Below are 18,333 nucleotides of genomic sequence, written 5' to 3' on the forward strand. Positions count from 1 at the left end.
ACACAAATACAAGTTAACTAATTGAACTTGGAAGAACTAACTGAAGAATTCTCACTTCCTCATTAGAATTACCCAGGTTTCAGAGATCCTTTTTAAAAAAGGTATTTCAACTACCTTCCTCAGATTACTTTACAGATTCTGCACCTACATGTATGTCTGTACACCTTCACTGTACTACCTTCAGGAAAATGTAGACCTCAGGAAGCAGGGCCAGGAAATAAAACTGGCAAAAGTAATACTTGGATAAAATTCCACGCTTGCAAGAAGACATTTTCTACTACTTTAGACATTTGAAATTTCAAGAACAAAAACATTTTTAAAAAGACTAAGCGAATATTTATATACTTAACAGGAGACTGCAGTTTTGGACAGCTCAGTCCCAGAATTATGTTTAGGGTAACATAAAATCAGAACACTTGCACATGAAGTGTTTTGTCAGCTTTACTCATGCATGCACCCACTAGATACTTTTGGTTATTCCAAACTTCTTTTATTCTTGGGAATACTGGGAACCTGAACCTACTGTATCTTAAAACTCCAAGTGATTCCAAACAGATGGCAAAGATAACAATTGGAGCAGAGAAGTCCAAGTGACTGATGAAGGACAAAACCAATGATTTTATTATGTCTCTTGCCATTCGCTCTCCTAAGCGCATTGTAGAATATACATGTAAACTTATGCTGCAACTCTTTTCTGTAAGTCTTACAACAACAGGAAGAAGCCTTAAGCCTTGCATGCAGCTCTACTGCAAATGTTTAAGAAATAATAGCATCAAGACAGAATTAACTGGATTGTCCTAGTCTGTTCCAGATTTGTCTAACCAATAGATGATAGCAGTATTCCCATCAGAGAGCTTAAGAGGTAGGAAAAACAAAATTGCCAGAAGTCCATCATGTTTCTTCCTGCAGACTTAAAGCAACAAAACACATCTGTGGCATTAATTAGTAAATGAGACTGTCAATGAGCTCCTTCTTAGGTAAACACAAATGAAGAGAATAGCGTGCAAGATCATTTTAATGAAGTTTAGGAAGAAAGTATAGGAAGGAGAACTTTTATGTTGTTGAAAATACACACAGTCTGTAAGGTGCTTTTCAGTACAAGAACATGTTTTCAACAAGGAGGAAGTGTGTCATCTAGTTATGCACTTTTAAAACACTATGAATTTTAATTTCTTAATCTCTTTCCTCAACAAATAGGCAAAGTTTTAAAAAGTTTTTGCCTTATAACACTTATCAAAGTAAACGTCATAAAAGTAACCATAAAGCTATGCTTCGCAGAAGTTAATACTTCTGAGCAAAGTCAACAGATAGAAAATACATCTTCCAAATATAACTAAATTTGCCACTTCAGCTGTTAAAAAAGCTGAAATTTTATACTGTGGCTCAAAGATTGCATTCAATTAATTATTCCTAGTTTAAATCCTTTTTTCTCTAATTCATATCCTTTAGTTTTAGAGTAACAAAAAACCTTGGAAAGTGACAGTTAAATTATAAAATTGCAATTAAAACATTGAAAGGGTAGCTTGAATGAAGCAACATGATTTTAGTTTACATCTACCCCCATCACTGAACTAGTGATTCTCTCACTGTGATTTCCAGTCAAAGAATCTTATTAAAATATAATTTGAATCTCTAATTGTTTGTATAATCAAACCATCTCCAGACATTACCCTCTGGTTTTGCTCTCCATAGGAGAAAGAAATTGATAGAGATTAGTCATCTTCTGTGAATCCATTCTTAAACTGATGCATTCCTTTGAAATTCTAGTCTTTGCAGACAAGAATATGGGAAAATGTATTTTTGAAAAAAAATATATTCAAAGGAATCTTGTATGCAACACAAAGATAACTTCTTGAACCATAGTAAATACATGACTGTGATTGTGTACACTTTAGAGTTCATATTTAATTTACATGCAGTTAACTTACTAACTAGGCATGTATTGGGAATGAGCAGATAAATTAAATGGTGCACATCATGCATGACCTGGCTGGTTTGAACTAATAAAAACAATTATAGCTGTCAATGAGCGTTACTTTACCCTAAAGGTTATACTATTAATTGTTTCTCAATCTGTTCATCACAGTACTTGAAACTATTTCCAGTGTATTTCATCAACATGTACAATAAATCTTTAGGAATTTGATATTTTTTTTCCAGAGCTTTTATTCATGCTCTTCTCTTAGATGTTTTCAGTACAATAAAAAACTTTTTATATAAAAAAATCTAGCTACAAAACATAATATACTTAAAGTAGAACTTGCATCATCCTGAATAGGCTTGCAGTCAATCCTTCTTAATAGATTTGGCAAACAGCTCGTTCTTCAGAAGCTTGATAATTCAACTCCAGTCTCAACAGCCTTCTAACAAAAACAATACATTTTGAATCCAAAATTTTACAATGACTGATGAAGTTTGCTTTTAAACCTTAGACTCGTCAAGTTTGATGACTTCAAAACTCTTAAGATATAACAATATCCTAATAACCTTAAAACTATTTAATTTATGTAGCTGATTGAATTAATGTTAGCTTTCTGTCACTGAAGTTCTTTATTTTTATCAAAGCCTTATTTGTAAGCTCTTCAGTTTCATCCCACTTGTTTTTCTCTGGGCTTGTGTATGTCACCAAGTTTTCAGTATATTGCAAGATTGACTTCAAAAACCTACGAGAAATAAAAACAGAAGAAAAACTCATTAAAGAACCTAAAAAGAAAAAGCTCTCAGTGCCTGGCTTAAAGTTACTACATTCTTCTACTTCTGAAAGAAATGTACTTGTTCATTCTCACTTGTAGAAGTAATGATTTTCAGAACTGCAATTAAACACTGACAGAGAAAGAATGCAGTCATATAAAATGTAATACAATTTTCCTCATATTGCTTCTTTTCTTTTCTCAGTCAAATGTTCAGAATACAATCATCTGTTAATTGACACACAAGGAGTAAAATTACTAATATATTAAATACAGCTTTTATATACTAAATTTTTCAGTGTGATCATTCTCTGTTTATACTAAGGAGGAGTCTAATAATTAAAAATGTGAATAACTGAACCATATATTTCCAATGAAGTTATTTTAGTTCTTAGTGAACATTGTATGACATAACTGATGACTAATGATAGAAAGAAGGATGACAATTCTTCTGCAGTAAGTTATGTTGTTCCTTTTTTTTTTTCTCTACAGGATTTACATTACAGATCAAATTTATTCAAATGGCTACAAAAACAGTGCGCGTAACTTCCAATTACCACAATATAAGTTATATATACTCACTTTAGATACTGCTGATAATCAGAAGGAGTCTTCTTACAAGCCAAATGGACATTGATTACTTCCAGAGTAATCAACAGTAAGATGAGCCGCAACACTGGAGACAAAAACTTAATACTAGAAATAAGCAGAAGTATTTAATAATAAATAAACTAAATCCGAATTAAACTGAAATCACTAATATAAAAAATTCCTTAGACTTCTGGATCCATCCTAAATAGTTGGATATTTAATAGTAGGAAAAAAAAAAAGACTACAAAAGACCATAAGACAAAAACAGGCCAAGTATCAAAACTATATAAAGACTATAAATAATGAAACCTCAGAGGAGGAATAGAAGAGAAATACATGTAATTAAGACTCCAGAGAAAACCTCACCAGAACCCATTACCCCACAGATAATAAAGCGGAGATCAACTGAATTACAAATATGCATTGTCAGTTTATACTGTTTCTTGAATAACATGTTTTAACATTTTGAGGAATACAACCTGTCCAGGAAAATCGTGCTCACAGTTTTCCCAGTTTTTAAAGTAAATTCATAAATCCTTGAAACACACTTATGAACAGGAACAAAATTAATGGAATCCTAAAAATCGCTCTTCTGTCTAAAAGATGCTGACCCAGCCATGAAAAAAATCAGAAGAACTGAAGCAGGTAGAGTCTTGAAATAAAATTAACATATTGCATTCTGGTAAAACTCAAATGGCATTTTTATGCTTAAATAGGAAAAGCAGAATATATATATATATAATCTAACATTTAAATGTTACTTTTATTTGAAAACTTATAATTTACAGTGTAGTAGTCTAGCAGTGCAAAAAAAAATATATTAAATTGGTCTCTAATTTGATATTTTCTGTTATTTTAATATTACTACATAACCATAAACCTGTGTTGACACTAACTCTGACATGGTTAATGAGAACATAACACTGTATTTTAAACTTGTAAAACAAAACACAAAGCTAGCAACAGCAGCATGCAGCCACTACACCACAGCACCATAAACATAGCCACAAAGTAAAGAAAAACACATCAGCCAACCTGTTTAACATTCGTAGATAGTTATGCCTTTGGCGCGAACGTAGAGTCTTTTTCATCCACTGTTTATATCTCAACTCAATGCTGGCAACAACTTGTTCCGACACGTGATGGCACTGTACGCATATTTTACGGAGTACCACTAATACTTCCAGAACAGGCCGTGGAGAATAGAGTGTGCAAACGTGTTTATCACAAAGTTTTACCAACAGCCTCCAAAAGAGGAAGTAATTGTTAATTTCAATATTTTGCTAGATGCATCTAACATGAGATATATTTCATATTTGGTGTGGTTAGATTTGCAATGTTTAACTTAAACTGATTACTCTTACCTCATGACCAAAAAAAATAAATATCTTTATACACTCCGTGTACTCTATCACTTTACTAAATGCAATTGAAAAGTTACTGGTGATGAATGTGTTTTCCATTTCAAATCAAAGAAATACAATGACAATAAATAAAAACATCTAGCTGAAATAATACACTAAATATACCAAATCAGGGCATTCCTATGGTTGGAGACTCCTACCATACTTCAATTCACAATGAATTAATATAATAAAACTTATATGATAATAAAACTTACTGAGACAAAGGTTATTAACTAATACTCCCATTAGTGTATTGTCTTTCTTACAGGCAGAACAAACAGCAGACTTAACACTTCTTAATATAAAGGTGGTGCTGCCATTGTTTTAATCAACTGGACCAGATTATGAATTGTTAGGAGATCAAATACCTTTCTCCTGTCCTTTTCTGATCTACAAACATAACATATCACATTTCACTTTAAACACTGTTCTTATAAAACTGTTTCTTAATCTCCTTCACACCAAAATTCTCTCTCAGACAGCAAAACATTAACAAGTAAAAGTGATAAAAGCAGAAAACTCTTACAATGGTTTAACAATTTAGCAGTTGGGCTGCTCTTTAATGAATTGGAACAGTGCAAATTGATGAATAGAACATGAAAGGCACACCGTCTATATATGTAAAGCAATGGGTACCATCCTCTTTGCCTTATCCTGCCCATACCCAATAGGTTTTATTAGGAGCACATTGTTCCATCATTTTTATTTAGTCATGAACCTCTTCAGAGTACCACAACAGGGCCAATTAAAAGACAAGTTGTTTTGATTATTATTCCATGTCAGTTTTAACTGTACCTACCAATATACCTCTAAAGTCTGAAAAGTGTGACAAATTTTCTATTTCAGAATCTTGGTACTAGAACACATAGTAATATGTCACTACATAATTCTTATTTTTTAAATGCCATGCACAGCTATGACATCAAACACATTAAAACAAAATTTCTGATGCAACTTTAGATTAAAGCCCACTTAATCAAGTCAGCACATAAATATTTACATATATTGCTTCCCCAGTCTGATTTTTTTTTTTCCCCAATGATGAATTCTAAACTAAATCTAAATAAATAACGACCCAGATCTACAACATCTCATTGCTGCAGCAGCTATATTGGAACAGCACTTGAAATATTTCAAGTACTGTTCTGAAAACAAGAAAATGAGTAACTTAGGTTTGAGAGTTCTTGTGCTGAGCTACGTGCAGAAGTTGACAGTGGGAACCCAGAAAACATCAAACTTACCTCTCTGTTACAACACTATTGATAGGATCATCTGGACTACAGCAATCCTGGGGCAAATACTGCTGTACTTGAGAGAGGATTTCAGCCATCTTCAAAATTAAAGAACTAGTTTCAGTATTTCCTTCTAACCTTAAAATAAACAAATAAAAAGATCGAGATGACAACACTGTATAGTGCTCATTTGCCTAAATGGCATAGATTGAGATGTAGATATTTTGGATAGCAATGTATATGTATTTGATAACCCCTCTTTCTACTGTCTTGGTTTTCCCTTTAAGTATAACTTTCCTTCTCCAATTAAAATCAGCCTTTTCTCAGTCTCAGCAGTCTCTTAAACTCCTCTTAATCTTCTGCTTATTCATTAAAATTGCGAAGCATACTGCATATGTGCTTGGTGCATTCCATTTTCACCTCTCAGATCTAAATCAGTGTAATTTCCTATTTAATATCTTTTGTAAAGTCTTCCATTAATTTAGTTACCAAGCCCTTTTCAGAATAAGCAATTATTTTCTGTTTTACATCTGGTGAGTCATCTTTTGTTTTTTGTTGTGATGGGCTCAATTTCTAGTTTAATTTCCTAACAGCTCCTTCAGTATCTCTTCAGAAACAGAACAGGGAGTCACTAACACCCTTGTGTTGCTTTCAAATGGTTCCTTGTTGCCTTCTAGTTAGTGCAATGCTTGTAGTTTTTATACTGTATTTGCATTATATATACACAGATATGTATAGCACAGATTAAGTTAAAAAGAAAAACAAAAGGGTCTTTACGCAGCCTTTTTGGTGTCTATCATCTTACTAGTAAATAAACTTAAGGTACTTTTCATCTCAAATCCAATTTTGAGAACTTTTTTTTTTTTTTTTTTGTTATGAACAGCATATACGTACCCTTTAACCACTTGAACATGTGCCTCAGACACTGTTGGTAATTCAGGCCATAAATGAATGCTCTTCATGCATTCCAGCACCTAAAATTCAAAAACGTACCATGAAAAATTGTATGTAAAGTATGATCTTTGACAGATAACATTTTATTTTTCTTAGTGGCTATTTTAGAAAGAAACTGCAACAACTGGTAATCAGTTCAATAGTCATAATTGTATAAACTGACACAAATTGTTAAGGTTTACATTAGGGCAATCAAAGCATGAAGACAGTAATTAAGACTAATTTTAAGGATTCACAATTTTACGGACTAAAATGCTTTCAACTGTAAGCATTTACCTGTTTCTTTAGTCGGGAAATTGGATGAAATTGAGAACGGTAGCAACTTGCACAAGTCATCAGTGGTTTTATGATCACATGTTCCTGATTACAAAATCAACAGTTGACAGACAGCAGACAAAATACAACATTTTCTTCAAACTGTCCTAACTGGATGCAGAATTAGACTTATGTTTAACTTTATGCAAGCTACCTACACTACTGAAGTCAATTAATTTCATATGTCTAAAGCAATAAATCAAAACAATGAGTTCTTAAAGCTTGATTTCTTTGCCATATTTCAACAATGAAACCTGACTGCAGCTGAGAGAAAAGTAACCATGAACTCTCAATGCAGCAGCATGCAAATCTTGAGAAACCAGAAGGAAATCCAAATTATAAATGGAAGATTTATCTCAAAGGTTTTTGTTTCATATTGAAGGAAGTAATGCCAAACATGAACAGGAAATTTCTGAGAGTGAATATTGCTAATGTTAAAGCACACGTATTACTAGACAAAAGGTATATACAAATTCACAATATAGAGTGTGGACACAAATTGCATCTCCATTTCTGAAATGTTATTTACAGTGTCTCAGAAAGAAAGAAAATCTCAAACATTACATGCCTCAGTGGCTGAGCTACAGCTGTTCTATTTACCTTTCCAACAACACAGCTGATGAACAGGCTAAGTATTGATATAATTTAACAAATCATATACAGTATCATCACTATAATCTATGGATCAACTGTCCAAATAAGGAGTAGTTAATCAAATTAAGATACAGTAAGAAGACTTATTCCAGAAAACTTTCTGTACTTATTTTACTACAATACTAGAAAAACATCCTTGCACAGCTTTTTTCTTGGAGGAACGCTTTATTTCCATGAAAAGCTGCTGTAAAGAAAGATGCAGTCATGACACTATCTAAAATTACATTCAGCACCCAAAACAACTGAAGATTCTTCTGACAGCATAATATTGATCCTTACCTTGAAAGCAACCGTGTCTTCATCTGAGAATCTACAGAGAAGTGTAATTGCAAATGCAACTATCTGATTGGCCAATTCTCTAGGAAATGTTTTTAAATTGATCTCTCCATGACTTAAATGGTCTCTTATACGTGGACCCTCCTGGTGGTTCAAGAAATCCCAAAGAAATTCCTGTGGAAATTCACACCAATGGTTGTGAGTGTACAGAATACCATCTGAAAGATAAATACGTGACTTTGTCTATAGGAAAAATGGCATTTAGATGTTTAGAGAAAACAATGCACTCTTTGCTTATAACAGAAGGGCAACTAGTACATCTTGCTAGCTTCTCAGGAAAATCAAAATTCCCATACAAGCTATTTCATAATGGGTAACAACGAATTTCCTTTAAATTTGTGTCCCAATTTCTACATAGCTTCACTGCCTCCGAATCAGTGCAATAAACTCATGTCTTTCTTGCAATCTCAAGTCTCTAAATTCAACACCTCTAGTTTTCATGTTCACTGTTATGTTTAGGTTACAACATGCAGAATGTTCTTTGGTAGGTTTGCAGCTATGTTTTTATGCCACGTGCCCACCTAGTATTACATGTGCCCCAGAGGAAGTCAGAAAACAGTTTTAATTTTCCCCATATGTGGCAACAGTTTTTCTCCTGCTCTATAAGCTAAGTGGAATAAATAAATAAATGATCATACATGTATCATTATTCTGAAAGAGAACAAAAATAAAACCAACAAAAAAGACAAACAAAATTACAACAACAACAAAATGAACTTTCAAAACACTTGCCATGGTAGGTTCTTCAAGAACTGAAGGAAGCTGGTTGATTTCTTCATTATCCAAATGCTTTTTTAGCATCTAGAAAAAGTAATTTGAATATAAATGCATTGTTGAAAGCCAAACAATCAAAAACACCAAGTAAATAGATTTTCTAATATTAAGCAAATACTTCTCCCATGCCAGAAACAAGGTATATATTTACTACTGATTAAATATTTGACTATTTGAGATAATTCAGAAGGGATGTAAAATCTAGGACTTCTGCTGGCAAGGCTTATTTGTATTTATTTTGAATAGCTGAATCTAGGAAAATTGCAGAGTATGTTTCTTTAAGATGAATAAATAAAAAAATAAAAGCATTTAGATTAATCTCTTCATTAAAATTTGTATTGATTTTGTTATCTTCTGAGGGATGCCAAATTTAAAGTATGTTTTCTGCCATTATCTTCTATTTGGAAAAAATTAGAAATAATGCCTCATCCAACACAACGAGAAAGTGATTTCTGATCTCTACTAATGAGAGACATGCACATGCTTGAATTCTGACACTGATCCATATTTAAAAAAAAAAAAAATAAAATCACAATTACCTCATCAAAAGTGGTGTAGAGAGCAGAAGGCTGGAACAAAAGATAAGTATTATATGATTTTTCAAAAAAAAATGCAAGCCATACTGAAGTTATACTTATTAATTTATGTGAGATACTGGAGGTACATGAATAGCAAAAAACCCTCAAAAGAAAAACAGGACTCTCAGATTTTTTAGCAAGGTGTTTTGTTTTGTTTCTAATAAACGTAATATGATCTACTTTCCTCCCTTAACTACTGTTTTTGAACACTAACCTTCACGTAGTTTTTCAGACCACTTTTAGTAGGGAAAAAAAAAAAGTGTTCATGAAACTTTACTGGAAATTTCTAAACGATGTTCCACGATTTCTTGGAATGTTGGTGCAGGAAAAACTGGAAGTATCACCTTGCTTCTAGAATAATTATTCTAGAAATACTGTGAGTACTAAATCATAATCGACTAGACAGAAATTTACCTCAGCTGTCAGCAGTCGATTTGGACATTTATTAGTTGTAGTGAAGAGCAATCTGAGTCCAGCTTCCAGCTGAGGAAGTAAGAGAATCACACAATCAGCATACCTGAAAAAACAGAGATACCCAAAGGGTTTTTCTTCCCTTATAAATATAATCCAAATGGAAATTAGAGCCATCTTAGAAATATTCTTTCAGGCCAAACAATCCGGACCAATATTCCTTCATAGCGAGGACCTTATAAACAGATATTAATGACTATCTGTGCCCAACAGAAGCCGGCCACCTAGTTCAAATCAGCTCAGAGATGACACTGACTTACAAAAAGGTGGAGCATGGAAGATGGAAAAAAAACAAACTATTTTTTTTAAATATGTTAATATCTGAAGAGTTACTTCCATTCACTTTCTAAAGCTCTTCTTCACCACATCTGCTGCAGTTCCTCAGCTTAGATTTCAATACATAGTTTGTATTACTTTATTTTGTGCCAACTAGAAATAAGTCTGCCAACCTTCTGAGGGACCATCATTACAATGCATAACTATATGTTTTTAGGCAAAAGATTTAGCTAAAAGCTTTGGAATCCACAAGTTCTGCTGACTAGTATTCTATAAATAGTGAATATCTAGAAATGAAAAGACTAAAGAAATGAAAAGACTGAAGACTACAGACCAAGACTAAAAATAGGGAGAAAACAAATCAACTATTACCTGCTTTGCTTGAAGGCTGTTAAAGCAGCTATCCAAAATGGTACCATTGATTTAAATACAAAATTAGACACTTGTACTAGCTCTTCTGCTACACAAAGTGTTTCATGATTAAGATCTGCAAGTTAGCAAAACAACATTAATAAGTTACATACAATCTACATTTTTCTAATTCATTATTAACATTTAATTGAATAGATTACTTCAGCACTTATAAAGGGAGACAAAAGCTATTCAATTTATTTCAACTCTGCAAGTAGAACAGCAATCACAATACATTTAATATCAGAAAATCAATTTATAAGATTGCATTTCTACTAATAATATAAAGTGACAGCGTAAACACAGTAAAAAATGCCTACAATTTTTTGAGACTAAAATATTACACAGCAACTGGCCCCAGTGTCTATTGAGATGTTCTCCACCTGCTTCAAATACTTCAAGAAGTATAGTATATCTTAATCCCTTTAATTCAGTAAAAATCTGTAGAATAGTGTTTTAAAAATAAAAATATTGTTTCAATTTTATCAATTTTTCCGTACCAACATTTAGCGGAATACTTTATACTTCAATGCTACCACATAATGAAAAAGACACTTATTAAATCATATTATAAACACATTCCACGACAAGCCATAAAATAATAACTTAATTGTAGTAGGTGTTTTTCTGAAGCACACCAACAGCTACAGGATTTATACTACATGATGATTTGAATATTACCAGCTTGATATGGTTTCATAAAGCCCCATTCTCAGTTCCGTGAACAGAAGTTTCACTGACAAATTGATCAAATAGCACAAACAGACTATGGTCACTGTATAGACCTGGATTCCTTATATGTTTTTGTTCCTCTGAAACAGTGGGAATACACCAAATATGGCCTGAAACTACAGTGATGAGGAGATTTTCATCTGACACTCTTCAGGTCCTTCCCTGAGAAAAGCATCAGGGTACTGAAGATGAGGCATCGTAATATTTCACTACTTTCCCTGAAATATGCAGAGTACTCCTGCTGGGACTTTTGCACCTGAACCCCCCTGATTCAGGAAAAAAATAAAGATTCGGTATGACTATTAAAAAAAAATACATTTTCATCATCAAAAGATTGGAACACGAAGTCTTCATAGGCAGTAATGTTACACATTTCAGTGTGCTGCAATTATTTTGGAATGCAGAATTTTTTGACTCAATAACGAGTAGAATTGGTTTTGTATTAAAAAGTGGTCCTACAAGCACAATAGATTCATCTAAAGACAGCAAATGGTATTTTAGTTAAAAAGATTCAATCTTAGAACTGGGGAAAGTTCTAAGTTCCATTATTTTTAACAATACTTTTGGACAATGAAACAACAATAAAAACAGTTAAAGGTTAAATACTTGCCTGGAAATGCAACAAGCTCCTCTAAGCTAATGAAGGTCACATAAGGTCGATGTACTAAAATATATTTAGTTTTCAGAAGATATGTCTGTAATAACTGACCCAATCCTGCAGTTAAAAAAAGCAGCATAGCACAATATCTAGGGAGAATACCATAACATGTTAGAAAATCCTGTATAACTGAAACTATTGCAAAAAAATCCACATTTGTGGGTTGGGGACAAAGGTTTCTTCTGCTTTTTCAAAGAAGATCCATTACCTGTTCTACCCATCCCTTTTGAGTAGGGGGTGCTTAATGATTAACTACATTTACAAGCATGACAAAATGGGGAATTAGGAAAAAAAAGCATCAGTGTATTCTACTTGGCTGCTGCTGCTGCTCCTCCAACCTGCTTTTTGTTCCAAGTTATTCCTGACTGTCCTAACACACAAGGAACTGTGTTTCATGAAAGACTTTAAGTTTTGTCAGTTTTCCTGTTAGTAAAACACACTGGTCCTAAAACTCACCAGTTTCATAACGGCTTAAGTATTCTATGGAAATCTAATTCCAAAAACAGTAGCAGCAGCAGAAAATTGTCAGGATACTGCCAAAGGCCTTAAGACACTTTAAAAAACAAAAAGAAAAAAAAAAAGGACTAAAATTTACTAATTGCTTTTCAGGAACTGTCAAATATAACTGATAAGTTATATTTTAAATATAGTTTTAAATAAACTTACTTAGATTTAATTAATTTAAAATAGTTTTAAATTAACTTACTTTGCAGGAATTTCTTGTGGGGATGCAAACCCATGCCACAAAACATTACGAAGATTCAGACCATACGGTGATCCAATGAATACCCTTAGTACATCCATCTAATTAATAAACAAAATGATTACTACATGAAGAAATCTATTATTTGTTACCTTGTGTCTTTCCCTGACAGGAAATTTAAAGAGTTATTGAGAAACTATAATGCCTACTGTCAAAATGACTAGGCACAGATTGTCACAGTAAAGGTATTGAAAGGAAATCTTAACTTTCTTGTACATGCTATAGAATATAATAAGGAAAGAATAAAACTTACAAACATCCTAAACAACTATGACAGGAAAACAAGATCAAATTTAGCTCTTACTTATCACAAAAATACACAATAATTTGGCAGAAATTTACATAAAAAAGGCAGAATTTGCATTCAAAGTTGTATTCCCAGACCACTATCAAACAAAAAGGGAAACTGTTTAACTGTAAGACTTGAACTTTTCCACATGCCTGTAAGAATTCCAGAAATAATCCTTACAAAATTACTAGACTGGCTAACAAGATATAACTCTGTCCTAACAAAAAAATTACATTTGTAAAACTGTATGAGAAAGACCATCTACTTTGTTTACACAAGAGGGTAAATGTCATCAGAATTTTGTTTTATTATTTTTATGCAAATGGAAATGGGCTAACTACTTTCCTCTCTTGGAAAAAAAAAAAAAAAAAAGTATGGTAAGTGTTATAAAGCATTTTACTACAGTGGCAGTGAAGAGAAACACAGCTTTAGAAGCTGATTATTAGGTGCGTATTTTCAAGTAGTACAACTCAAAAAGATGCAGACAACTCTGCAGTTTTCTTACCCCTTGCCAAATATATGGAATTTTGTGGATGTGGGTTTTTCATGTAGAAAAGCAAGTAAAAACATATGGGCTTGCCTTAGAAATCATTACCATTTACAATTATAATATTCACTATTTTTTGCCATATATCCCCCAGATTTTCTGTGACACCTACATAATGAAAGTTTTCCCAATATATTTCAAAATTTGCAGTGCAAGCAAAGGTTATGTTTGGAAACCTGGCAAAAAGAAAACCAGCTCTGTAGTTGTTACTTATTTCGAAACTATGCACTTACTACATCTTGTCCAAAAACAACTGCAAGCTGCTCAGAAGCAAGCAAATCTCTTAGAAGGAAGGGACAATCTTTACCAATCAGTAAATATACCTATTAAAGAAGAAGAAAAAAGTAAAAACAATTAAAGCATAAATAATTCAGTATATTTCTTTGTATTTCAAACACAGAGCCTGATAATTTTATCCAGTAATCATTTTCACTATTGAAAACAATCAGGGTGTTGAGGAAAGTTCTTCAGCAGCCCATTTCCAGCTCTTAGCTCTTGCCTCTCCTCAAAGAAATTAATACATTATCAGGTCACCTGTGGAAAGTATGCTGCTCTGTTTCAGTTAAATAACTCAGAGCAGCAAAGACCTGCTATATGTTCACAGATTAAGCAAATATTCCTCTTTTTTAATGAAATTGTTTAGGAAGTGCATTCACACGAGCAACTCTACCAGCACAGGTGATGGGGAACCAGAATGCTTGTTAGTGCAGCTGGATCCAGAAGAAAACATCTGTCCAACTGGATCCAGGTGTGGCTAGGCTACTCTGCACTACTACAGTACAGGGTAATTTCACTTCTTCAAAGTGCAATTAAATCCAAGAATTCGTTCTCATGTTATAAAAGAAAACCTGCAATTGAATACACATGGTGCCACTTACATCACCCAAAGCTCTCTCCAAGCATGATGTCAGCTTCATTAAGCCAAGAGCAACTTCTGTAGCTCGTGCATATTGTAGAACATCAAATACTTCAAGAAATAACTGTGATTTGTGGGAAAAAAAGAGGAAGAATGTTGCATTAAATATTCAGAAGGAAAAATCAAATTGTCAAAATAACACAAAAACATGACCTAAATATTCCTCTGTGATTGTCACTACACTATTACAGAATGAAAACCATGCCACAGTGATAAAACTGTAGATATCTGGAGGGTCACTACTTTAGACTGTCTCTTGTATTTTTAGTCACAACTTATCTAGAGGCTCACATCTTAAAAAAAATAACTAACTTTACACAGTAATATTTGATATTAGACACTGATTATTAGTCTTTACAGAAAAATAAAATAATACCATCTTAGGTTAGAACAGGCTCAAAACATCACGTGTTCTTTTTGTGGCAGCATATATAAAATCTAACTATAGAGTCAGGAAAATTAGAAGTGACAACGTGTCAGAGAAGGACAATTAGTTACAAATTCTAATCATTTTGGTTCACTGATCTCTCTTGAGTATTCCTATATTGAACTTCCACAAAGAGATCATGTGTCAAAACACAAACTGTCCACATACATTTCCATACCTCTGTGTAGTTTGTCCAGTGGAACCATACTGCATACTGAACTACAAATTGGTCCTTGGTTAGAGATTTGAAGTGCAAATTAACTGATTCACATACAGGTCCGAGTGACTGGACACTTTTGATATAATCCACACTTTGACCTTAAATTGAAAAACAGAAGGTGATTAGAATACCAAACTTCCTGAAGTTCCAATATTTTAAGAACCATAAGAAGTAGAACCTCCTGTAGCCCATGTACATATTTAGATAAACAATTTTATCCAGATTATTTTAATGCAACTGATACACTACAATTTACTGTCCAAAAGAGCACACAAATGAATTATGGAAAAGTGTAGTGTGAAACCAGGTAAGATCAAATGCCTTCTCAAAAAAAAAAAAAATAAAAGACAATGCAAGAAATATGGAATTAAAGGGCATTATTATGTTCTATCTTCTTTGAAAGAGGAAGAACCTATCAGTGAAGGAGTACAGTAATTCTATACAACCAAATTTGAAGCTAGTGCAGGCTCAGAAGCCTCAACCAAATTGCACCACTTACACCTGTTAAAGAACGCAGATGGATGTGGCACTTATAGACTGGTATCATTTCTTCTCTTTGGTGGGACATTTTGAAGCAAAAGAAATTCTTCTGTTTCACTGAAAAATATTGCTTGAGGAAGATATACCTATCATTTTTACCATCTTCGGAAAATAATAAAAGCTTCCAATTTGTCAAATGAAAATTCAGCCAGCTCATCAGGACATAGATATTTGTTTTGCTTAACAAACGATTACAAACTGCTCTACGTACAGAAGTGAAAGTTGGGAAAATAAGAACTGAAGCAATAGTAGGGCTACTAATTGCTCCCAGGTGTTTTAAATTTACTGCAAAAGGCATTTAAAGAGTATAGAAGAAACCAATTATGAGGCAGGAGAAAGGCAGAACTGAATTCCTCACATAAATGCAGGAGCTGTAAACTGAGCAGAATGAGAAAGGAGAAGCTACTATGTAGTGCAGATTACATGAATCTTAGGAGTTAGTAATAACTAATAAGCATGGATGAAATGTTTAAAGCTGGTTGTAGATAGGAAATATACATACTCCAGCAAATGAAGCTAATGCTACACTGTAATAAAATGTTATGACTAAGCCAGGAGTACTATGAAGAATCAGTTTTTATGTATCATTACTACAGAAGGTAAACACCAACCTGATTCAAGGTAATGCAAATGCTCTGTAACAGCTTGCCAACATACTTCTCCATTTTCAGACACAATATTATTAATATCATAGATGTCTTTTTTCTCAAATCCAAGTTTGCAAATCATGTAATGCACAGGTGGAGAAAGACAAGTACTGACTGAGCCTTGGAGTGCCATCTAGAACACACAAAAAAGGTTCTTGTAGTAAGAAAGTATATGAGAACAAGCACATTATTATCGAAGGATACCTGTCAGCACAGATACACAGACAGCAATACAGGATCTGTAAACAAGTAATACAGAATCTGTAAACAGGTTAAGTTTTGGAATGCAATTTCCATCTATACATATTATGAAAGAAACTCTCTGAGCAGAACCACTCCTCAAGAGGTGGAAGGCCAGAATTACTCTTATTTGCATATACCAGTTTGGTGTATTTCTGAATGGTTGCATCCGCCAAGCTAGTGACAAGGAAGAGGGTGGTGAGGCACTCGAACAGGTTGCCCAGAGAGAAGCTGTAGATGCCCCATCCCGGGAAATGCTCAAGGCCAGGCTGGATGGGGCAACCTGGTCTGGTAGGAGGTGTCCCTGCCCACAGCAGGGGGCTGGAACTGGGTGGTCTTTAAGGTTCCTTCCCACCCAAACCACTCTGTGATTGTATGAAGACAGACAGACGAAAAAGATCACAGCCTGTACGTATGTTCTGCAAAATCTGACCTTTGTGCAGAAATTGACGTTACTTCAAGCAAAACCAAGTGCTTCAGTCTTTACACCAGCAAGAAAAGAGCAAGTAAATTCTGCATGAGCAGGTAGTATTGGTAAAACAATCCAAATATAGGCATTACTCACATCTTTGTCTAAGTGGGAACTTGGAACATTCAGAAGCATATACTGAATATGCAAAACGAATAATGAAAGATATATATGACAAATATGAAAGAACATGCAAAAAATTTGAACCATTCATACTAATGAGGAGAAATATATTTCTGACTTAGTAAAAAACAAAGTCTCTTCTTTGAAGAGGTAGCAAAGACAGTTAAGAAATTGCTTAGAAAATAAAGGATGACAACAAATATGCAAGGGGCTTAGTGTTAAGTTGGCAAACACAACACGTTGTTTCCTCTTTAATTATGAACTCAGGCTCACAGGACCTACTTTCTGAATTCAAGACTGAATTCAATCGCACAGGTAACGCCACAAACACCCCAGCTCCCACAAAGACCCGCTGCCAGCTGCCCTCGGCAGCACCCCACCCGCGGTTCCCCACCAACCCAAACGCTCACAAACCACGAAAGCCAGCCTTTCGCGTCGCTCCCAGGCACCCCAGATTTCTCCAGCAGATACGGGGCATCAGAGCAAAGCCCACAGGACCGCGGCAACCCCTCGGTACCCCGAATAAAGGCGGCGGGGAGCCAGAAACACCGCATCCCTATCTTCCCCCCCCACTCCCCGCCGCAGCCCGGCGGCCATTACCTGGCTGCTGCCCGCCCCGCGCCCCACGTCACGGCGCTGAGGGAAGGCTCCGCCCGGCTCCGCACCGCCGGCCGGGGAGGAGGCGAGGGGAGGCGGCCGCCGCCACCGGCCGCAGCTCCGCGTTGAGCCATGGAGACGCGCCCCAAGGCGGAGCGGCGCCTGAGCCTGTCGGCTGCCCAGCGAGAGCGGCCGGGCCGGCTGCTGGAGGGGGTGAAGGTGGCGGCAGCGGTTGTAACGGCGGCGGCGTCCCGGGGGGTGGTGGGGGTGGCCGCTTCGCAGGTGTCAGAGCCGGCTCGTTGAGAAATAGAGTTCGTCCAAATGGTGGAGGCTCGCAGCCCTCGGTGTACGAGCTCCTGCCTGCCCGAGGTCAAGCTGGCACAGCACAGTCCAGTACCGTGAGAGCCCATTTCTGTATAGTCCACGTGAAACCGGGTCATCTGGCTTCAATAGGGCCTTTCCAGAAGGATGTAGAGG

The 18,333-nt window shown here is 35.0% G+C and overlaps 1 protein-coding gene across 2 annotated transcripts; it reads right to left on the bottom strand.

Moving 5' to 3' along the window:
- Positions 1-844: 844 nt before the first annotated feature.
- ERMARD (ER membrane associated RNA degradation) lies at positions 845-17,754 on the bottom strand. Of its 2 annotated transcripts, XM_082757867.1 has the most exons (18): positions 17,674-17,754; positions 16,392-16,560; positions 15,199-15,338; positions 14,556-14,657; positions 13,911-14,000; positions 12,785-12,882; positions 12,031-12,167; positions 10,650-10,764; positions 9,945-10,047; positions 9,492-9,521; positions 8,911-8,979; positions 8,122-8,292; positions 7,150-7,233; positions 6,814-6,893; positions 5,929-6,057; positions 4,317-4,526; positions 3,273-3,386; positions 845-2,663 (listed from the first exon to the last, which is right to left on the bottom strand). In XM_082757867.1, exons 2-18 carry the CDS (start codon positions 16,558-16,560, stop codon positions 2,504-2,506), a joined length of 2,001 nt encoding a protein of 666 aa, XP_082613993.1. In that variant the 5' UTR covers positions 17,674-17,754; the 3' UTR covers positions 845-2,503. The 2 variants fall into 2 exon arrangements, with proteins under 2 accessions (XP_082613993.1, XP_082613994.1); XM_082757868.1 differs by lacking the exon at positions 13,911-14,000.
- Between the last annotated feature and the right edge of the window lie 579 nt (positions 17,755-18,333).

Source organism: Aythya marila, assembly GCF_965140915.1.
Source record: "Aythya marila genome assembly, chromosome: 3".
Taxonomy (NCBI): Eukaryota; Metazoa; Chordata; class Aves; order Anseriformes; family Anatidae; genus Aythya; species Aythya marila.

What these genes read in the sequence shown, in the direction of transcription:
- ERMARD (XM_082757867.1), bottom strand. Translation starts at nt 16,560, where the DNA reads ATGGCACTCCAAGGCTCAGTCAGTACTTGTCTTTCTCCACCTGTGCAT. An exon ending in AATAGTGTTGTAACAGAGAG is followed by an intron (nt 4,527 to 5,928) that starts GTAAGTTTGATG and finishes CCTCTTTTGGAG; the next exon opens with GCTGTTGGTAAAACTTTGTG. An exon ending in TATCTACGAATGTTAAACAG is followed by an intron (nt 3,387 to 4,316) that starts GTTGGCTGATGT and finishes GCTTATTTCTAG; the next exon opens with TATTAAGTTTTTGTCTCCAG.